The following is a 24,021-nucleotide window of genomic DNA, read 5'->3' as shown; positions in this document are numbered from 1 at the left end:
CACAGAGTGTTAGATTTGTGTGTTAGATTTCAGAGCTGGCTGAGAACTAGCCATCCTTTTTTCAAGTGTGGAAAGTCAGTCTGCCTGTCAGATCATATTCTTAATTATGTGTTTTTAGCAAAGCTTTATCAAGCCTTGTTGTTCCCAGTGTTTGGTTTTGCTTGTGCAGCAACCATGCAAAGGTGAAATGTACATAGGCCATTTAATGCACGAATGGGTGATGTCCAGAGGACTCTGTGTATGCCACCTTGGAAAAAATACAGCTGATGACTTCTTATTCATTTTGCTTCTCTGTTAGACTCTGTGCTCTCCCTCACATCATGTTTTATCTACCATAGTAACTCTTGTGGGATGGGAACATATTACTTGGGTTCCTCTCAACTAATTCTTGACACTATGTCTAGAGTTTATGTAGTTATGCGGATGATACTGATAAGGGCTTTGTGGGAATATAAACTTTGTATAATTGGAATGGTGCAAAGATGTCTAATAGATTGTTCTCACTCGTATATATACTGAATAATTTAGCACTGGGCATTATGTGAAGAGTTTTTGAAATAAAGGAAGATACTCTGAAGATGATTTTATTATTTATATATATATGTATGGTACCTACTGAAACTATACTACATAACCCAAAATCAAGACATAGGTCTCCTGGCAACCTGAAATTCTAGATATGGGTGAGAGAGGGGAAGCTTCTATTGTTCCCCAAATATGCAGTCTCCGATTTAGTTGGTGGAAATTAGTTTCAAGGAGACAAAACAAGAGGGGTAACTGGGATTCTCCCGCTATGTATACAAGATTTGTTCCCTCAAGAGAAATCTAAAAATAAACCTGGGTAGGTTCTCTGGCTAGATTCTTTTTATTTTATAAGAAAAATAAAAGGGTAAAATACGCATACAAACACACAGAAAACAAATACAAGGCTAGTTAAGAGGAAATCATGGAGGAGTTGGGAAATAGCAGCTTGGGGAAGGCAATGTTTACCAGTCTTGGATATAGTGGACTGCGAAGGTAGCAGCAAACAACCAATGTTTCATGGGAAGAAAAGAAGGCCTACGTGCAAGTTGGGGTGTGCAGAGGATCCAAGGCACAATAGTACGGAGCAGGTTGCTATATTTTATAGAGAAAAATGCTCTCTGTGGCAGGCTAGTTTATTAGCTCCTCTCCCCCCAAATGACTTGATGGGTTTTCTGGAAGTGAACAGTTATCTGGGAGAAGCTTGATGGGTTTACTTGAGGGAAACTAGGTGTAAATGGAGCTTGATGACCCTGTGAGTACTGGATGGAGAAATCTATCAGGTTTGGTGAATAATGTTAAGGAATCTGACTGCTAACGCTGTTGTAGTTCGTTAACAGGTACTTTGTTCATTTATTTTGTGCTATATACGTACTAAGTTTTGGCTTGACTGAAGAGTCATGAAATCAAAGAATCCATAGATCAAACTTTTAGTAGCAGTTGGTTGAAAACTCAGTAATACAGTGCAGAAGGGATTAGCAGAGAGTTCTATTGCTGAATCATGGTAGGTTACCTGCCACAGTGGATTTTACAATGTTGGAAATTATTAAATTGTAGCTTTTTCATATTAAAGATGATTTTTAGAAAATAAATTTAGAGTCTGAAACGCAGGATTCAAGAGTTGCATGTTTAGCTGCTATTCATCATAAATAAGTACAATTTATACTGTATTTCTATGGATAGCTGCCCAGAGATATCTGTCTTGTTTCTGGTGCTCTGAGAAGTTGCTTTATCTAGAAAGGCAACTTCTCTCTAAGTTCAGATGAAATTCTCCAGTGGTACAGTAGAACTTTCCTGCCTCCCCCCGCCCCCTTCTCTACATAATACTGCTTTTTTAAAATAGTGGAGCCTCTGGAATGTCATGAAGGGTGAATTAGTAAAAATCACTAATTTAGTATGGATCCAGTCCAGGGGCTTGAGTTAACTGATAGAACCCCAGCACAAAGGTACTGCATAGAACTTTGACTACTGGTGTCCAGTTTGTATAACTATTGTACATGTCAGTCTTGAGGTTCAACTGAGAGCTTAACTTTACTTGAAGCACACAGTCATATGATATCTAGTGCTATCCTTTGTTGGTTAAGGGAGAAACAGAGATGAAAATTCTAGCAACTGGCCAATGCTAATTAATTTGCTAAAGCAAATTTGGATGCATAGTTTTTCTGTCTTAGTAGGTTCCCTGAAGTTAGACCTACTTAGCATTGAGACAGACCATATTAATAATGAGCCACAATGTGAGACTGCTGGAACTCTGGATTCAAACCCATTTTCAGCCATGAACCTCAATCAGGGATCCCGATCCCCTAACTCTGGGGATTACCTAGCAAGCTTCCATGTCAGAGTTAGTATTTGAACTTGCATTCTCAGGCCCTAGTCTGACACTAACCACTACATACTGTAGAGGAGTGGGGGGGGGGAGGAGAAGTGTGCACTTCCCTGAGCTTTGTGAAAGAAGAGTGCTATATAAGATTGTATTGCTAGTCCCTTGGTCCCATTGCTCCTATAAGATTCTGTATGTCATAAATTTGACTCTACATTAGCAGTGACAAGGTCAGAAGGTGCCAGAATGCCGCTTCATCCAGGGATACTTTTCAGGCTGAGGATACGATAGAGGTTTGAGGCCTATCATTGCCCTTCCTAGCTACTTAAATCTGTTGGGGGCAGTCTGCCTGATTTGAGTACCAGAGAAAGTTAATGTTTCCGTGAGAGGGGGTGGTCACCACTGCCTTAATAACAGGTTATAGGACTGATAGTTGGGGCCAGTGAATGATGGAAACTGACATCATTGTATTGGGACCCTCCCTAAAGAAGACCACCTACCCCACCCCCAAGCGGAAGATGGAGAGGCAAAGACTACCCACAGCTGGGGCGATTGTGGAATATTTTAGCTGTTTTAATTGGTTTTCTAATTGTAATTTTATATGTGGCTGTGAACTGTCCTGAGTTGGAAATCCTGAAAGGGGCGGTATCTAAATTTAATAATAAAAATAAATAAATGTACACCAGCCCTTCCACAAGCCAAATGGGTTGAAAGGGTATTTGTTTAGGGTTGTCAGCCTCCAGGTAGTGGCTGGAGATCTCCTGAGATTACAACTGATCTCCAGACAAAAGAGATCAATTCACCTGGAACAAATACTTGCTTTGGAAGGTGGACTCTATGGCCATACTCCACTTAAGTTCCTCTCTACCCCCAACTCCACACTTCTTAGCCTCTACCCTCAACGTCTCCAGGAATTTTCAGCCCAGATCTGGCAATGTTGCACATAGTGACTCAAGCAAATCTCACTGCATTCACCAAGATTAGGAAGTGTGCCTAGGACTATAACTGACTGCAATTCAAATCTCATTAAGTTAGCACCATTAAAGACCTATCCCGAAGATGAACTCGGCTGGCAGACACACCCTTCTCTCCTTTCGTTTTTGTGTGGAAAAAAATGTTCCCAGTTTTTAAGTCAGTTGTTATGTGAAATTGTTACAGCTGCTTTTTGTACTTGTAGACATTGTGTATTTACAATCTGACAGTGTGAATCAGGTAAGAGAGCACATTTGCCTGTTTTCTATTTCAGGCTTGAAATCCTAAGTTTTTTTAAATTAAAAAAACAAACTGAATGGCAAACATGGCTGCCTTGTTTTGTGCCGGTACCTTAAATTAGTATTAGTTTTTATGGCTGGTGTAGCTGTTATTCTCTAAACCAGTTAATTCTGTTTTACTTCAGGTTTAGTCTCCTTCAGGCTCGGCAGGCTTCATAGATTAAGTGTGCCGTTCTGCCTCTAAGCACTCCTAGATTGTAGCCAGTAGCAACCAGGTTGCAATAATTTCCCTTTGATGACATCATCGATTGTCGGAGAACAGAGTTGCTGCAACAAGCCAGCACACTGTCCAAATCCTGATCAAATATGGCAGCTTCCCAGCCTGCTGCTGTTCTGTAAGAAATGGCTCGGTTATTCATTCTGATCTAACAAACCCACTGTTTATTTGTTTTCGCTCATGGAAGTATCGTCCGATCCTTATTTACCATACGATGGGGGAGGAGACAGCATTCCACTGAGAGAGTTTCATAAAAGAGGTATAACAATTGCATGTTGTGAATCAGTTTCTGTGTGTGTCTGCATGTGTATGTGTGTGGGGGTGGGCGGGAGACTGCCTCTGCCTCAGGAATTCTGAATCGCTTTTTAAATGCTGCAGTATTTCACTGACCTCCTCCAGCATGTGCAGTTTATACGAGGGGGGAAAAACAGGCTCCGCTGCATTTCTAGCAAGTCAATTGTGTTCCCCCCCAGCCCCCGTTTGTTTCTTTTCTTTTTAAATTGGCGGATTAGTTCTGCTTCAGATCGCATCGGCTAGTGACTCCATCTTCGGTATGTGCCAGTCTTTTGAAAGGAGACAAACCCTAACCTGTCTCTTTTACGTAAGCTGTGAAATAAACTACTCAGTAGTAATGGCTGCCCAGAGTTAGGCTGAGAAGAATTTATCAAGGAAGCTGTTTCCACTCTTCAGAGAAGTTAAGCCGAAAGCTGTTTGTACTAGGCTTTGAAGTTCCTGTACGTGCTTAATGCAGTTAACTCCTTCTTGACAGCTTGGGTGTGTGGTGCACTATGAATTTATTACAGCCATTTTAGTTAAAGTACATGGGCTGCAGCTAAATTTATAGGAAACTAGGTTTCTCTTTCTTCCCCTTGAGGACTGCTGTAGCAATCTGTAGTATAAGATATGCTGGTATTTAAACTCTGTCTGTTATGTCAGCCACTGTTTCTCTGTTCAGTGAGATTATGGAAGGTTTTAGGCAAAGAAATGAAGGGGGGGGCGGGTATGCTGTGCTGATTCTGTGCACCAAACATTTGCCAGCCATGCAGCAACAATACTATCTCTGCTGATCTCTTACTTGAAAGGGCAGATCTGCTGTTCATACAGTTAGCTATGAATGGCATACTCCTATTTGGTATTAACACGGAGCTGGTAAACAAAATTATATATATGTTTGTATCTCTGCTTTGTGGCATTGTTTTTCCCTCTTCCAGTTTAGCAGTGAATTTAGCTGTCTGCCTTGTGGGCACAGAGAGTCTCAGCTTGCATTTGTGATTTGAGCTGAGATTCTGTAGGCCAGGGGAATAATATCAGAAGTTGAATAAATATAATTAGATCTAGGAGTCTGGTATTATTTTAAGAGTGTAGGGTTTTGTTTTGTCTTGAAATGGTAATTTCATGTGGTGATTGGGGTGTTTTCCATCTCAGCTTCTCTGAGTTGCTAAATGAACTAAAAATAGCGTCTTAGGGAGCTTTGAGGTAAGGTTACTTTCCATCAAACACATTTATGAATTTGGAACAGCTAGGTTCTTAATTTTTGTGTCACAGATTGTATTGCTGTTCGGAAGTAACTAGGCCAAGAGTTTGTCCAGTCTGCATTTGTAGTAAGTACTTTGTGTTTGCCACTTTGCGTATAAGCCTTCTTAGGTTTTCTCACTGGAGCCGTCTGACTTCTTGCGCAGTAACTGCTTGACTTACATTACTTTTCTGTTAAATCAACTATTTGGCAAGCTAGTTTTCAGAAACCAGTTAGACTTGTGATATGTCAAGTGGTTAGCACATTTTCTTGTTTTCGACTGTAATCTTGTAAAAGATAATGAGAACAACCATGGATCTGTTTGGTTGTTATCCTGTTAAATTGTTATTCTCTGCTGTTGTTATTATTATCATTACCATTGCTGTATTTCTATTCAATACAAAAACTGAATTTGATGTATTGTTCCTTTATGTTTAATGTGAACAGCCCTGAGCCTCAGGGGAAGGCAGTGTACAAATGTAACAAATAAATAAATAAAATAATCATGTACAGTGTTATACATCTGATGACATTAATCTATGTACTTCTGCCCAATGAAACCATGGGTCTTTCAGGCGGTGCGTTTTGTGGGTGCCATGTCCTGTTTCAGTCTTTCCAACATACATAGAAGAAAGCTGCTTTGTCTCACTGCAGAATTAAATAATCTAGTCTGAGTAAGTAGGATGGAAAAGCAGAAATGCCACCCTGTGAATCATCTTCTGTCAGGTGTTCTGTGTTCTATTCAATGCTGTACCACTTAAAGGGGCATGGCTAACATATCATTTATGAAAGTTTAGGTATCTGCTAAGGAAATGGATGTCTGATTAGATGGAATATTAAAATAGACACAGATTCTAATCGTGAAAGGTATAATTTAAGGGAGCTTTGTAAGTTACTTAAATAATCATATGGCAATTAGCAAATATTACTGATTATTCTGCAGTTATTTTTAAATGATGTATTGAATAACAACATTTTGAACTAAATATCATAAGAACAGCTCATTATTCCCCAAGTTAATTGATGTCTAAATACAGTTAATAAAAGAATGAAACTTGTTTGACACAATTGGCAAAAATACATTTCCAAGGAACCACTTCTGAAAAGTCCTTCGTATGCTTGCCCCATTGGTATCGATCAAAATGAAGAATCCAATAAGTTGTAATGCACTTTATATCAAAGAATATTTATGTCCATTAAAGATCTGCCTTTAGAAAAGTATCCAGAAGTCTGTTAAATTTCAGCTTTCCAGTTAGTGGTAAGCATTTCATAGCAAATCTTGCTATAGCTATAGACAGGAAATCTTTATGCCAGTAAGAAGTGCTCATTGGCAGGGAGAATGCAGATTCTTGAATCAAAGGGTTGGAAGGCTTTTTTTTCTGAGGCACATAGTATTGATTACTGTATAATGGGTACTGAACATGTAGCTGAGATTAACATCTGAGTCATGTAATGTTTGTATTGTATTATTTCATGTATAGCTGCCTTCATTAACTCTAAAGATTCTTGTAAGTAAACACAGGATAAAGTAACTTGATTATATTTAGTTTTTAAGATGTTTTTATTCTGTTTTTAACTGTGCACTAAAATAAACAAGTTTTACATTATTTTTATTGTTCAGCTCAACTTTTGAGTTCCTACCTGTTAAGGTTGGGTTTTGTTCCTTTTTTGGTTTAGCATATCTTAACTTAGGTCATGGGTTGTCAGTACTTTGTAAACATGGCACCTATGAGCTGTTGGTGCATAGGATAGAAAGCAGCAAAAAGTAATGGTCAGTAGTCAGGCAATGATACAGCTATTCTATCTGGAAGTGCTCATGGTTGATTTTGTTTCTCTAAATGATTCACAGACTATAAAGATTAATTAAAAATCATATTCTGTGAGATGCTATACTAGCATCCATAGGAACTTAAGAAAAGAAAAGTTGTTTTGTAGCTAGTTGTATGCCCTTCCAGTTCTATTCTGTTTCTGGCATTACCATACATAGGCAAGCCTTTCCCCAATTTTTTGTAAGCACTAGCAATGCTATGAACTTCTGTACCTCTCATGATTCCATCTGAACATAGTCATCTTCTTATAAGATTATATTCTTCCAACACTGGCTACATTGAGTCTATATAAAGCATTTTTTGCTCATGTGCGGAACCTCTGCCTCTTCTCCTGTACCAGCTATTGCAGTGGCCCAATATCTTGCCCTTTCAAATAGCTGTTTGACTCATATGCTGTTGGTAAGGTTGTGGGATCAGACTTGCTTGACAGATAGTAACACTGCCATATGATATCTGGCTTCCACAGAATACTGCTGTAGGTTTTCCTGTTTTAAATAATTTGGCTGTAATTGTTTCTAGTTGCTGTAATTTCTTTGTTCTGTGCCTGATTTTTTTTGTTCCTTTTAATGTGAAGTTAATTATGATTATTACATCTTATATGGTTGGTTACTTGAATCTTGTGATAGTACTGCAATAAAGAGCATTTAGGCTCAGTATGTCATGCAAATACATAACAAAGTTTAGAACTGATAAGTAAGCATGTCTAGGACAAATGTGCCTTTTAACAACAGATTGTCATCCATACCTTTTCTTCAATTATGAAGCATAAATATTGTATTGAGTGCCTGATCTCAGGTTCCTCTAGCTTAGTTTTGTTTTATTGTTCTTGTAAATAAATTATTTTCCAGGGTCCATTCTGTCCTGTTCTACTGAGGTTTTCCATTTTCTTTAAAATGCAACCATATACCATTATTTCAGTAGTTTAAGAATTATAGGTAGAATTATACTTAGAAGTGGCATCTGCAGCTTGGTAGCATGTTAAAAAAAAGCACAATGACACATAAGATTATATAAAAAGGTAAAGGTATCCCCTGTGCAAGCACTGGGTCATGTCTGACCCTTGGGGTGACGCCCTCTAGCGTTTTCATGGCAGACTCAATATGGGGTGGTTTGTAGTGCCTTCCCCAGTCATTACCGTTTACCCCCCCAGCAGCAAGCTGGGTACTCATTTTACCAACCTCGGAAGGATGGAAGGCTGAGTCAACCTTGAGCCGGCTGCTAGGATTGAACTCCCAGCCTCATGGACAGAGCTTCAGACAGCATGTATGCTGCCTTACCACTCTGTGCCACAAGAGGCTCTTTAAGATTATATAGACAAGTCCAATAAATTCACAGATATTCTTGATTTTCAGAAGCATCTTGCTGGGAAAATGCTTTGGTTTGATAATATAGCTATTGACTTCCAGAGTTGAAATTATGTGCTGGTTTGGATCAAAAGTTTGAAGAAATTATTCAGTGACACAGTGGAATGGAGTGGCAGCCATGGAAACTGTATAGCAAGGAAAATGCCTGGAAAGCTGCTGTGGACACTCCACTGTCACTATGACTGCCTCAGCAGTCATGGCATCTATAAGACTTACAGCCAGAGAAACTCTAGTGAGAAGCTGCCGAATTAGAATTCAAATGTAGATTTGATATTTTTACATGTGGTTTCATTAGGGTAGGAATAGTTAGCTCACTGTATGTGTGTTGAATGCCTTTAGGTCACTTTCGAGCCCAACAGATCCTATTGTTAACAGGCTTGCTCAGATCTTGAGGACTAAGGATCAAGCCTTCCTTGATTGACTCAATCCATCTCAGGTTGGGTATTCCTCTTCCTGCTGCTTTCAACTTTTCATAGTGTTATTGTATTGATCCAGATGACACTCTATTTGGTTGCCAGAAATACATCCTTATACCTAAAGATCTTTTCTAGTTCCCTCATTTCTGCCCTTCTCAGTCTCCCTCTGATTTCTTGACTGCAGTCTCCCTTTTGGTTGATGATTTCACCAAGAAATAGAAAATCTTTAGCATTTTCAGTTTCTTCATTGTAAACACACAAATATGATGGCCACTCCTTAAAGGTTTATGTATGCTTTGCAGATTAATATGACTTTGTTGATGCATTGGCTATTAGTAATAGTTCACACCTTCTATGAGTTATTTACTCTTGACTATACCTTGTTTCCATCTATGCCCTGCAACTTGAACTCTGGCCTTATGTGCCCTTCTGCTCCATGAATAAATGCATCTGTTGAAGTAGGCCATAGCTTACAAAAGCTTATGCCACAATAAATTTATTCGTCTGTAATGTGCTATGAAAACACGCTTTGTTTTGGTTATGGCAGATGGAACCAAACCCAGAGGGATAGCTGAGCATGTTTCTAACACACAAGAGTAGCCTTATGGCACATTTCTGGAAAATGTGCTGCAAATATAGTTGGAAATTGGATTTTTAGTAAGGTTTTAATGGGGTTATCTGTTTTATTGTACTATGTTTTATTGTATTATGGTTACTGGACATATGTAACCTGCCACAAGCCAGCTGGGAGTGGTGGGCTAAAAATCAAAATAATTAAATAAATTAACTATATGCATGATGTCTCAAGAGAACGTTTTTTCCTTCTGAGATTTTTTTCATTATTTCTGATAGAAAAATAAGAAATTTGGGGACACATTCAAAATAAACTCCCATTAAAACCTTTTTATAACAAGATTTTTCTTACTCAGAATTGTGTTATATGAAGACTATTATGCAAGATGACCTGTATCAGATGGTGATGATTCCTCTGTTTACTGTAAGCATAATATTTTGTAATGTAGATGACACTGATGATAAACTTCTGAATAGTTCAAGACTGCAAGTACAGTTCTGATGTACAGATAGCATTCCGCTAGCTGTCTTGCATTTGCCCTCTTTCTTTCCAGGCAATTGGGATAAATAGTGCTTGCACCTTTCTTCCTAAGTCTCCACGACAAGTCGTGCTAGAGGCTTCATTAAAAAAAGAAAAGAAAACAGGCATTCTGAGGAACTAAAATCTGAAATAGAAATAGGTAAGTGGTGATGGATCATTATAACACTATAGTTCTTAATTTTTTAAATAAAACAAAAAGTTCTGGCAGCACAGCAGAAAAAAGAAATTGGAAAAATACGGGTGGGATCTTGATAAGCAGGAAATTGTGCACCATTCGTTTTTTAGAATGTGTTAATGCATTTGATCTTTCTTTGTAAAAAGATTGGAGTATAACAGGCTTGGGAAAGCACATAGGAAATCCTGAAATGAGTGCCGTTAGATACAACCTAAGACAGGGGTTGTAAGTAAGGCATACTTTTTCAGCATGTGGGGTTCTTTGAAATTCTGGCACAGCGTGGTGGGTACTACATGGTGGGAACCACAAAATAGTTGCTGGAGTAGGTGTGGCCAGCCACAAAACGATTGTCACAAAAAGTAGAGCCAACTACAGAATAAGTGAGGTCATGTATTAACTAATAGGCACTGTTAAGCAGTTCATGCAGAAGCTGGGTTTGACAGGATGCTATTTAAAGTGAGCATATGGTTAAAACAAAATTTTGTATACACACAATTTACTGTCAGTCATACAGTGAAGATCCTTGTGCTGTGGTGTTATTCTCCTAAAGCATTTAAAAATTATACAGCCAGTTAGAAGCCCTGGTGGGCAAAAGCCGTATCTGACCGCACCTACATTCTAAAAACACTTAGTGCATGCCAGAAAAGTCCCAAAGGTACCATGCTGAGGATTACTAGCCAAAGGCAATAGTGGTTAGATAGCATAGGGCAAAGCAGTTTGCCGCCCAGTCTCCCTTTCTCTTTAATAGTAAGTGTATTTTTGTTTTGCTTGTGTAAAATTAAGGCATACACTTAAATTTGATTATACCAAATCCTTATCCATGGTTCCTCTATATATTTGTGAAACAGCCTGAGGGGTAGAACGTGTCCGGCTGTCCAAGTTGGAATAGGACCAATCAGCAACGCTGGCTGCACCCTGATTGGCCCTGCCCCTACAGCTCCTGCCCTCTCTCCCTGGACGCTAGCCACGTTCCTCTCAGACATACCAGAGACACACAGAGCCCTGCCAGACTGAATACGAGCCCTCATTCCCTCCTATCACTCCTGCTGCGACGGAGGGAGAGAGAGACAAAGAGAGCTGCCCCAAACTGCACACCAGCCCTCCTTCCCTCCTACAGACCAGCCCTAATTACCTGCTATGCCTTCTGCTGTGAGGCACACCAAGAGACACCACACACACACACACACACACACACACACACACACACACACACACACACATAGATCTGCACCTCCCAGTGTCCCCTGGGTCCTAGCGCCCATTGCATTCCTGCTTGCAATGGTCTTTCTTGCTAGTAGCATATAAAATTGTACTGTTATAGTTGTAAAATAAGTTTGTTGGATAAGAAAATAAATATTACATATTTTTGCATTTTCCCCAAAATTTGTTTTTCTTAAAAAAAAAATTGGTAAATCTCTTTCCCAACCCACCCTTCAACATTTCTGGAATAAGTGTTTAAATAATAATGATTTATATAAAAATGTGTATTGTAATTGCCATCAGGGCAGAGGATCAGTCCCATTATAACATGAATAATCAACACTGGCTTTTCATTTTAGGTCAGAACTGTTTGTATTTTAGGTAAGAGACTTGATTGGAAGTCAGATATAATGTGGATAGAAAAAAAAACCTGTTTGTGCATGTAGCTCTAAACAGCAACACAGTGACTCAGCACCATTCAGCAACACAACCAGCTGAGTTATGGTCATTGACATTGGACTGCTCTTAAAACACTGCAATAGGAAGAGTAGAAGATTAAGACAAGTAATTTTTTAAAATCTAGCTAAGGTTGTCTTTTTTGTACAAAAGCAAATTATTAGCAACATCCTAAACAGAGGTTTATCTTAACAAAGATACAAATGTAATTGGGAAAAAGCAGCAAGAGAGGGGGTAGAAATATATTTCCTTTCATTTCCCATGATCAGACACTTTGTAGCAGACATCAAAATTAAAATTTGACAATGTATTATTGATTACTGACTGCTGTCAATTTTATATACTCAATTAGCTGTAGTTGAGCTTCTGTATGTAGATGGTACTGTGATTTATGACTATTTTCTTTAGGCCCTGCAAGTGATTCATTAAATACATTTTAAATTTATTTATGAGGATCAGGATTGAGACTAACCTTTAAGTTAGAGATTTGGGTGAAATATAAAAATAATTCTACATGCTGTTGTCATTGCAGGATATTGTGCATGCTTTATTATTATTATTATTATTATTATTATTATTATTATTATTATTATTATTATTATTATTATTATTATTATTATTTCAATTTATTTCCCACCACTCCCAAATGGCTCGTGGCGGGTTACAATATCTTAAAACCCCATTAAAACCTCCATTAAAATACTTAAAACCAACACAACATGGCGGCGCAATAATAAAATTCCCTTCCTACCCCTATTCCTAAAGGGGGGGGGGGATGCTAAAAAGAGCTAATGCTAAAAAGAGTTTTGTTATCTAGACAATTATTTGAACACAGGTTATGTTGGGTTATAAATAATTTTTCATCCAGTCTTTGGCATAAATTTCAAATAAAAATACTTTGGAATGGGATTTTGACTACTTTCTCAGTATTCATAGCAATAACTTGAACGGTATCACTTTTAGCAGCAGAGTATCAAATTAAATTAACATTTCTACCCGCTGTAATGGCAGACACAAGAACATGATTTTAAATATGTTGCGCTATTTCAGATTCCATTGACATGTGTTTACAGTCAGGGTTGAGATAGCCTGATCCAGTCAGCTACTTTGAGCTGCTTCTGTTTTGCTGAAACAATGTTCCCATAGTCTTTTAGTGTTGTGCTGGTGCCAGAACCAAGCAAAGGAGGACCTGTAGTTTCCCATCTCTACTGCCTACTGTCATGACTAAGCATAAAATTAAATTATTTCCAGTTAGTAGTTTTAATCCAGCCTGTTCATGTATTTGAGAAAAATAAGGTACAAATGTCTTGATTCCTGTCTTCCAGTCCAAAGACATATTATTATTAATTTACATAAAACCAATATGGTGCAAATGGTAGTGGATTTCAGAACTGGAGTCTTGGGTTTGTTTCCTTATTAGCTGTATTCCTACCTTTCTTTCCAGCTGTGAACCAAATGGGGAGTATAGATCACTGAGCCATGGACTAGCAAGTAACTATGAATACAGTTCCCAATTTAAAAAAATGAGATATTAAGGATGTGTCCAGTTTCTTGGCCTTTTTATTTGGCAATTGTGTGCTAAGAACGGAAGGTCAGTGAAGATGTATTCAAGATACTGATTTTATTTATTAGACTTATATACTGCCACTCTCAGCCCAGCTGGATTGTGGTGGTTCACAATAAAAACACAAATGCCTTTTAAAATAATCCAATATCCCATAAAACCAGCAACAAGTCTACAATAGATGGTGGCTACAACAATCCCTACTTAGCCACCACACAGCTCTCCATTTACAGTCATGATATTCTGTTAATGCCATCAGGAGATGATGTGTCTTTCTACACTTCTGATTGCAGTATGATAATATTGTAATAGCTCATTAATGACTTGGATCCACCAGAATGTTTTGTTGATAGAAGGGATTTCTATCAGCAGAAAGTGAATTTCTCACATCAATTCTCCCCCTAAAAGTCAAAATGCCTCCCCCCACCACCCAATTTTGCCCCTGGCGACATAGGAAGTCCCCCCTCTCTTTCATCTTTGGAAATTCTCAGCTGAATCTGAGCCAATGGCTTTGTTGTAATTAGAGATCCTTATTAAAATAAGTTGCTTTGAGTTATCCCGGCTTGTAGTTTCTAGATGCTTATTGGGAAGAAGAATACCTGAAGTTTTTTTTCCCTGTTGTAATGCTGTAATCTTCATAGAGTAACAAAAACCTGAAATATAATTTCTGATTTCTAACCCTACTAAATATTTGGATGGTGAGAGTCTGTGATAATTTATTGTGTAGTCCTAAACAGAATTACTAACCAGTGACAATACTCTTGACCAGGGGTAGTCAAACTGCGGCCCTCCAGATGTCCATGGACTACAATTCCCAGGAGCCCCTGCCAGCATTTGCTGGCAGGGGCTCCTGGGAATTGTAGTCCATGGACATCTGGAGGGCCGCAGTTTGACTACCCCTGCTCTTGACAGTTCAGTCCTGAACATAGCCCACTAACCTTGGTGGATTAGAAGGGTTATCTGTATTTTTCTGTATATTTGATTTCAGGGTACCGTGTTTCCTAATGAGAAATACAGTGCACCTGAAAACAGTGCTCATTTTCTTATCTTTTTAATCTTCTAAGTGCTCATTTTCTTTTCTTAGTTTTATCTTCTAGGTCATAGCAACAGTACTATGTAACAAAATTAACGTTTGGATACATAATCTGACTTCCCCTGTCATCTCAGGAAGGATAACAGCATCTCAAATTATGCAAATGGAATATATGAATTTATCCTACCCGCAACCAAGGCTGCTGCTTAGGGTGCCATTTTCTATTTGTTATGCAAGCCTCTTTAATCATAATCACTTATCTAATACATTATTTTAATTTTCTTGGAATGCCCATTAAATTTCATCTACAGCTTTTGTCTAATTCAACCCCTATCATCTCTTTGAAGAACCATTTCCCTGGTATGTAGAACTGGATCCAAGCTTCCTCTTGGACTCACAAGACACACTTCTATTTGTACAAAAACAGGGAGCGATTTCAGTCTAATCTGTCATCTCACTGTAGATCCCTGTGACCTTCAGGGGTCGGTTTTTGAGGGGCTGCAGAGGAAATGAGACTGGAAAAGTACAAGCCATGACCAGAACTGTGCTTGAGACTCTTCAGATTTCCAGATTTGCCCAGCTGTTCCCATTCTTAATCACACCCTGATCATAATTTGCATCAAATATTCATCAAGATGTCGTAAGCCTTTTTCTTATCTCACTCTAACAGCTGCAGTAATGAGATGTGATGGGTTTATTTTTATTCTTGTTGGACAAGTGTCTTCTGTGGTGAATGTCATAAGCTTTAATTGGTATTTAGTTGGTAATCACAAGATGTCATAGTCCCATTATATACGGCCCTGGTCAGACCACACCTAGAGTACTTTGTGCAGTTCTGGAGGCCTCACTTCAAGAAGGACGTAGATAAAATTGAAAGGGTACAGAGGAGAGCGACGAGGATGATCTGGGGCCAAAGGACCAAGCCCTATGAAGATAGGTTGAGGGACTTGGGAATGTTCAGCCTGGAGAAAAGGAGGTTGAGAGGGGACATGATAGCCCTCTTTAAGTATTTGAAAGGTTGTCACTTGGAGAAGGGCAGGATACTGTTCCCACTGGCTGCAAAGGACGCACAGTAATGGGTTTAAACTACAAGTACAACGATATAGGCTAGATATCAGGAAAAGAATATTCACAGTCAGAGTAGTTTAGCAGTGGAATAGGCTACCTAAGGAGGTGGTGAGCTCCCCCTCATTGGCAGTCTTCAAGCAAAGGGTGTGGATACACACTTTTCTTGGACTGATCCTGCGTTGAGCAGGGGGTTGTACTAGATGGCCTGTATGGCCCCTTCCAACTCTATGATTCTATGCTTTCTGTCCAGAATGATGTGCTAACTTTTAAGAAAATCCAATAAACAGTATTGGGAAGGCAGAAGGGATGAGCTGAAAGTCCTAAATCAGTGGTCCCCAACCTTTCCGAGGCTGGGGACCGGCAGGGCATCGTGCCGCGCCCCCGCGGACTGCGCCCGTGCGGGCCACGCCCGCGGATCGGGCCGCGCCCACGGGCCGCGCCCACGCCGCGCCCACGGATCGGGCCGCACCCGAGCCGCGCCCGCGAGCCGCGCCCGGGCCGCGCCCTCGGATCGGGCCGCGCCCGCGGGCTGCGCCCGCGGATCGGGCCGAGCGGGCGTGGCCCGCACTGGCGCGGCCCGGCCCTGATTCCCTCTCCCCGCCTCCCGCAGTAAGAAGCTTCCCGGGCCGCAAGCTTGCGGCCTGGGAAGTTTTTTACTGCGGGGGCGGGGCGGGGCGAGGGAGCCGCGGCCCGGTGCCATGGCCTTTGCGGCCCGGCACCGGGCCGCGGCCCGCAGGTTGGGGACCACTGTCCTAAATGATTTCACACATGTATGATAGAATATGTGTGCCTGTTGAAAATTCTGTTCACTCTGTGCTGTGGTTTGTACCCATTTGCAGCTGCAAACTCTTACCTATTTCTGGAAACTTCATTTGTTTCTGCTTCATGTGGTTTTGCTACTCTACATTATTGTCTGACTGGTTGTGTCAGTTGATGATGCAAACCTCTGGCAAGTCACTACTATTACTTGTTTTAGCTGTGTATGATGAAAATTAAGGATGACTAATCATAATATCTAGTGCACAGTTAGCTTAGTTTTCATTGCTGAGCAGATACTGACTCAGTGTATGCATATGTACATACATTACCTTACAGCAGCTCAGAAAGCCGCATTGACAATTACCAGCAACCAAAAAAGCCACATACTGAATGCTCTGTGTACCATTCAGCCAAACACAGTACAATAGTATAAGATACAACTATTAATAAACAGCTAACTGTAACCACATTAATGAACAGGGAACCTCTATGCATATGGGGCTTTCTCTCCCAACCACTGTTGAACCTTAGCCAGATCTTGTGTGTCTGGAGTGAGGGGAAGGACTTTCATCTCTTCCTCCTCCCTCTTTTCTCAGCAGAAGGCCCATTAGGTGAGGTGAGATTGCCAAGGGACCCAGAGAAAGACCAGCTGATTGTGAAGGCATAGTAAAACTACTATCACCACCTCATTGTGGGCAGCTTGCTGTTTTCTCAGCTGACTGCTGTGGTTGTTTTACTCTCTCTTTTTGGCAGCCTCTGTCCTTCTGGAAGTTGTCCCTAGGCTGAGATGAGAGTACAGAGGTGCAGAGAAGGGGGGGGGTTGTTGGAGAGGACAGATCATTTACTGCTATCCCTGGAATGAGAACCACAGGTCAGGAAGGCTTACAACATATCCTTCTTCTTTGTTGTCCAGCAGCAGCTGTTTGAAGGTGGGAAACTACCTGCCCTACTGGATAATGACCGTATTCATTTTCCTAGAATATGGGGCTGGTGCCACACTAGGGAAGAGCTGTAGGCAGCAGGTGAAAGAGCCACAAGTGACTTGAAAGCTGCCGAGTATTGCTGGGTTATGCTGCGATGCTGACAAATACCAATACTTTGTCATTTACTAGTCCTTTCTCAAGCATAAGGGCTATATTGATCATTAGCCTTAGCTTATTGGAATAATCCTATTGCCGTTGAAATAATAGCATACATTGTCACAGGCCATAGCTCTCTTATCAATTACATTTGGGTGGGATATGATGTTGGATATTCATCATGCTGCTTGTACAAATTACAGATTCCTAATGCATTCCATGTTATTTTTCTTTGTGACTTGCAGAAATGACATGCCAACTTGATTATGCTTATATTACCTCCTTTTCCCCATTGACTAGTTTCCAATCCTTTTAACATCTTGTGTAATAGAAAAATGTTATATGCAGTCCTGTCCATTTTTATTAATTTTATGCAGGCATTTTTATGGACTAAGCATTTATTATTTAATTGATTTATATATTGCACCTCTCCCTTATGCCACTTGGCAGTGTTCAACAGGTAATTCACAATCATATATATATAAAACATAATACAAAAACTCTTAAAAATAGAAATCACAGTATTAAAATTGTAACATCACAACATCTCAGCATCACTGGCAGCCTCTACTATAGCATGTCAGAGGTCATACATTACGGGGTGTCCAAGGGAGGCCCATATGATGTTATTGAGATCACTGGCCACAACTAAATGCTTGGTGGAAGAGCTCTGTCTTGCAAACCCTGTGAAACTGGGATAGCTCCGGCAAGGCCCTGATCTCCTCTGAGAGCTCATTCCACCAAGTGGGGGCCAGGACAGAAAAAGTCCTGGCCCTGGTAGAGGCCAGATGTACTTCCTTGAGGCCAGGGACTACTAGCTTGTTGGAACTAGCAGAGCTCAAGGCTCTTTTGAGGACTTAGGCAGAGAAGCAGTTCTTTAGGTATGTCAGGCCTGCACTGCAGATTGCTTAAAGATAAGAACCTGCACCTTAAACCTGATCCATAATTCAACTGGAAGCTATTTCAGCTGTCGAAGGATGAGACAAATATGAGCCCTCCAGGGAGTACCCATGGGGACCCAGGCGCCTGAGTTCTGGACTAGGGTTGGGCGCTTCGGCGGCCAAAGCAGCCCGTCTCTCCCAGTGCAGCAAGTGCCACACTGAGGGGGGGGGAGGGGAGTCGCGGGCATCAGTGCGCCTGCCGGTATACACACGCAGGTGTGTGCCCCCACCGGCACATTGACACCTGCGCCTCTCCCCACACCGCGGCGCTCGCTGTGCCGGGAGTGACCAGCTGCTTCAGGCGTCAAAGTACCCAGCCCTATTCTGGACCAGTTGTAGTTTCTGGGTCAGGGATAAGGGTAGGCCTGTGTAGAATGAGTTATATAAGTCCAGCCTAGAGTTGACCATTGCATGGATCACAGTGGCTAGATGCTCTGTGGCCAGGTAGTGCACTATCAGTTGAATATGTCTTCATAATGCTTGTAGATACCAGGCACTATCTTTACCACATAGTGACTCTTCTATATTATTGAAAAGAGCCACTATGGGTGGAGGGGTGTCCGGGCCCTTTCTGGGTGTGCGGACACTGCTTCCACTCCACGGGCCAATCCAGACATGGCCAGCAAAGCTGGATTGAGCCTGGCCCCTGGAGCGCCCGCCCCCAAAACCTGGCCATGAAGCGCGTGCACAGCGAGGCAGCGCCAGTGGCGCCATGGGCTCCAAGGCAGCAGTGGAGCCTGCCCAGTAGCAGTGGAGGCTGTGAGTGAGGGACCCTAGGGGCTATTTCCCTTTGTCAGTACATTAGAAGTATGCAAGCTTCCAAAGGTAGAGGCCTTCTGATTGGCTTATCCAGGGAAGGTGGGAAGCCTTCTTTATAGGCATCTGCCTTTAAAGACAGCTCAGAAACCCCAATTGGTACAGAACAGTTGGCCAGCTGCTATCAGGCATGGAGCAAATGTACATGTCATGCCAACACTCAGTCAATTTCCTGATTAAGTTCAAGGTTCTGATTATCACCTACCAGACCCTTAATAGCCTTGGACCTGCATACCTGTAGGACTAGCTGTGCCCTGCTGCACAGCTTTGCTCATCTAAGCAAAGCCTTTAGGAGTGCCATCCTGCAAATGAGTAGAACTGCCAACTCTTCATTCAGGTATATTTTCTGTAGTGGCCTGTGGCTGGTTAGGAAAACCCCCACACTTACATCACTTCTCAAACTATACAAGACAGGATTCTTTAGAAGGACATTTTATAAAGGGATTAGAACAGTAGTATAATGGAACAGGAACAGAATAGAACAGCAAAGAAGGTTGCTGCTACAAGGGATAGTTTTGTAGTCTTTTGCAGTGTTTACTGTGCTTACCTTTTCTACTTTTCTACTTCCTCTACTTTGATAACACCCTTTCTTTATTCTGTTGTGATGTGTCTTAGACACCTTTTTGTTTGCATTGTTTTACAGTTCTATAATCCTTGTCTTCCTGCATTGCTTGTTGGAGGAGGCAATTTGATTGAATTGCTTTTTCATGTGTTGCAATATTCCTTGAGTCTCTGTGGAAAAAGCAGGCTATAAATGAAATTAATAGTGTGATTTCTGAGTTTGTGAGAGATTTCAGTTCTACATGAATATTGACACATGGATTTAGCGCAGTCCCTATGGGATAATTTACAAGTCATGAGGGGCATTAAAGACTTTTGGTGGCAAACAGAAAGCATCGGGTGTTTTAAGCAAAACCTTTGCTCCACTTGGAATGGTTTATGGCAGCCAGTGGGGAAAACTTATGTTCTATATTGCTGGTTCCATCCCAAGAATAAAGTTTCAGATTTCTTTCCCCAGGCCCTTAAAAGGTGATAACACAGCAAATAGGAATAAAAATTAAAGTTAGGGAGGTGGCTGACGGCCCCCAGGCACAAGGCTCTCATTGAGTATGTGCCTATGATCTGTGTTTTCTATGGCTATAGCATAAATATAGGTTTATAGTTTCCTTGCCTGGAGTGCTGCTCTTATGTCCCAGAGGGAATTCAGTAATACTGTTGCATATATGGTGTGTGGTAGCGAATCAAAGAACTCCTGTTCAGACCTCCCTTTGAGAAGTCTCAGCCACAGTGGGAGAGCAGCAGAGTATACCATTTCTTTTCCTAACTGATTCCCCAGTGTAGCAGGAATAAGTCTTTGATGGTAGTGGAAACAGCGCTAGGAAGCTCTAAAGGTAAAGCTTGTTAGCTTAGATGTTTTACTCTGTATTTGAAAACAGCACTATAGATCCATGATGCAGATTCACCATGAGCAGCTGGAGAGTAGAAGTGTTAAAAAGTGTTAAAAAAATAATTCAACTTCTACTTTGTGATACTTGAAACTTGTTAGCTTAATATACTTGCAATGTTGACCTAATTTTGTAGCCTAGACATGAGCTAAGGACACCTTCAAAACACTGCTCCAGCTGTTTGTTTCTGAATTGTGACACTACATTTATGGAGGGTAGCTAAGTATCTATCTATAGGAGAGATTAAAATAAACTGGATGAGATGCAAAGAAGTATAAGGCAGTGGTTTCTAGAATAAATATGTTGTTACTATTAAAATGTTAAATGACTGAAAGAAGGGTGTTGAGGGGGAGGGGTTTTGGGGTGCACTAGAACTTAATGTCTGCATGGAATTACATTTAGGCACTTTTGCCTTTAAAAATTCAAATAACTACAATGCTGAGCCATATATTAAAAATCTGCTATATTATGCATCTAATTATTTCAGACAGTATATTGAAAATGTATACGTATTGTATAGTAAACTACAAAGTCAAGGCATTGTAGTTACATTTTAGAATCTCGTGACTTGCAAACCTTTGGCATGATTTTAATTGCTTTATTTAGTTATGAATTTGCAGATTAGCTGTTTTGCTATTATTTGTTATCATAAGTGTATCTGTCAGTATTTATTCATGATAGATTTTTACTAACCCCAAGGTCTGGACAGCTTCTGCATTGGAAAGCATACTGGACATAACTGTCAAGCCCAATTCTTGTCCAGTGATAGACGCCAGACTGAAATGCTTATCTGTGATTAAATTCCAGATGGCACTTCTTGCCATTTTTAACCAGCAGCAAAACTTTTAACTCCTGGTGCCTTGGCATCCAAGGTCTCGGCTGGCCAAAATATATCTTGAGGCTTTCTTCCATTATGGTCTAACTTCTGTTCTCTTGCTTGCTGAACTTCCACGGCTATACCTCATTTATCCAGTGGTTGAGATAGTCCAGGTTTTCATCTTCACTGCATGAAATCTTCCTAAACACATTTTTAACAGAACAGCTTAAATTACTTAAACCATCCTCTGCTGTATCCTCCCAACAACTCTGTGAAACAGGTTAAATTGGAAAATCATGATGGATCCAAAGCCAGCCAGAGAGTTTCAAGGCTGAGTAGGGTTTTGAACATGAGTCTCTGGTCTTCGTTCAGTGCTCCAAGCATTATACCACAGTAGGACAAGGAGTACTCTAGAGCAGGGGTAAGTCAACCTGTGGTCCTCCAGATGTTCATAGCAGGGACTCATGGGACTTGTAGTCCATGAACATCTGGAGGACCACAGGTTGACTACCCCTGCTCTAGAGGCAGCGTGTGTGTGTGGAGGGGGCAGGTTGTGTGGTTCCTTAGCTACATTAAGCCTTTCACAAAGGGAAGAAAGTTATAATTTTAATAGAGGCTTTTCAGTATGTTCAATTTGCTCCTGATTTTTGGGGCATTCCCAAAAAAACATTTAGCTAAAAGTAGTCTCAAAAGAACTGTGACAAAATCAGGAGGGTGAGAGAACCAAACATTCTGGAGTGAAAACTACAGGCACAAAAATGCATGCAGAAATCAGGGGATAAACTGAAGTGGCATGGGATCATAACTGATGTGGCGGGAAGAAATGGGGAAAGCTCAGGGATCAAACAGTAATATTCCTTATCACCACACTCCTTGCTGATCATGTAGCTACAATAATGCTGCAGCAAAGATCTGACTCATTTTTGTAGATTTATTTATTTATGAAGATATCTGTGTGCCGCCTTTCCACCCACCTTAGAGTTCTCAAGGTAAACGATCAGAACAGTGTTAAAATACAGATAAATATATACAAGCTAATAAAATATTTAAAACAATAAATTATACCTATCAGCATAGAGAACAAATATGGAGAAAGGCTACTGAGAATGAGGGGCTTTACGCACCGGGATCTTTGTTGCAAATTGGTCACTGAACGAAAAATCGCCATTTAAAATAGTGGAATTCGTCGTTATGCATACCTGCCTTTGTAGTGGAATCCAGTTGCGTTTTGTAGCGTTTCCCACAGCTTCCGGTCTCGGCAGAAAAGGAAGCGCTATTTCCAAGCTCGTCCCGCCCCTGGCCGTCAAGCAGCCAATGGGCAGCCGTTAGCATGCTCCCAAACAGCCCCTTTCCCTTTAAGAAAGGTTTAAAAAAAAAAAACAGACCCATTGTAACGAATCTGTGTAGATTCGTTGCAACGGAGAGACCCATCCAGCTGCCTAATGTGAGCTGTCGTTTGATCGTATGATCGTTGCCACGCTGCCTCGAGTGATAAACCCCCCCCCCCTCTCACGGGCCCGATTTTCGGCTGAATTAATGTGTAAAAATAAAGGGACTTTATTTCAGCAAACGGGCTTTTATGTGGTTTGTGCTTAGTGACTAAAGGTGAAGGACTGAAGCCAGGGAAGCCTCTAAACAGAAAGAGGCTCGCTGGTGCGTTTATCCCCGCTCGCTCGGAGAAAAAAAAAATGGCGATCGCTTCGCCGGAAGTTTGGAGGACAGGCTCAGGAGGAGGGACTTTGAAGAAACCGCAACAATGTTAACGCACAGGTCTTTATCGCTAGTGTTGCAGATTGTTTGCAAGAGTGTAGCGCTTTCCGGAGGGTGAATCCACTTTTTGGGATTCCCCTGAAAGCGCTACAACGAAGCGCTTTTTGCTGATCGGTTTCAGGAGTGTTGCAGATTGTCTACGACGTCGTGCGTTATGGCAAATCAATAGCGTTTCCAATTGGCAACCATTGTGCGATTTTGAAGCCGTGCAAAAAGCCCCAGAGTGATGAAACACAAATAAAATCTTTACTCACTGGCAGAAGATGACAGTGGAAGGAGACAGATGAATCACCCTGGGAACATTTCATCCTGTGTCTATCTCAGTTTGCTGCAGTTCACATTGTGTTAAGTGGCAACAAGTTGCTTCTGATTTAAGCTGGCCCTATGAATTAATGACTTCCAAAATGTCTTCTCATTAACAATCTTGCTCAGGTCTGAGGGCCGTAGTACCCATAATCGAGTCAATCCGTCTCACATTGGGTCTTCTTTTCCGGCAGCCTTTGACTTTTTCTATTATTATTGTCTTTTCCGGTGAGTCTTGTCTTCTCATAGATCTATTGTGCACGGGTAAGAAAATCCCCGATTATGCATGCCCCCGTCTCCAGCACTGGCATGGCCCAGCCCAGGGCCACAGAAGGCCCGTATTATGGAAACGCGGGAAGTTCCGTGGTTTCCTGGATACCTGCAGGGGCTGGGGCAGGCCGGCGCAGTGCATAATTGCCAGCGCCGGGCATTTCGGCCCGCCCAGCCCTAACCTACGGTGTCCCTGCTGGCTCCGCAGAGCTGCCAGCATAGAGAACAAATATGGAGCCGCGGAGCCAGCAGGGGTGTCC

At 41.2% G+C, this 24,021-nt stretch overlaps 1 protein-coding gene across 11 annotated transcripts in view; it reads left to right on the top strand.

The window, feature by feature from the left end:
• Nucleotides 1–24,021, top strand: part of CLCN3 (chloride voltage-gated channel 3) — a 69,234-nt gene that overhangs the window by 13,030 nt on the left and 32,183 nt on the right. For 4 of the 11 annotated variants that reach the window (XM_077353615.1, XM_077353614.1, XM_077353619.1 and 1 more), the window contains exon 3: nucleotides 4,017–4,088. The exons of 2 other annotated variants lie outside the window; for them this stretch is intronic. In XM_077353615.1, the coding sequence (XP_077209730.1) occupies nucleotides 4,017–4,088 (72 nt within the window). Of the gene's footprint in view, nucleotides 1–3,849; nucleotides 4,089–4,251; nucleotides 4,381–4,543; nucleotides 4,564–4,956; nucleotides 4,979–24,021 lie in introns of those variants that run through there. 5 more of the 11 variants (XM_077353625.1, XM_077353620.1, XM_077353622.1 and 2 more) reach the window with 4 other exon arrangements.

The sequence above is a fragment of the Paroedura picta genome, chromosome 10 (genome assembly GCF_049243985.1).
Source record: "Paroedura picta isolate Pp20150507F chromosome 10, Ppicta_v3.0, whole genome shotgun sequence".
In the NCBI taxonomy this organism is placed as follows: domain Eukaryota; kingdom Metazoa; phylum Chordata; class Lepidosauria; order Squamata; family Gekkonidae; genus Paroedura; species Paroedura picta.
Note: the sequence above shows the minus strand (reverse complement) of the source record. Positions and strands in the feature narration are given on the sequence as shown.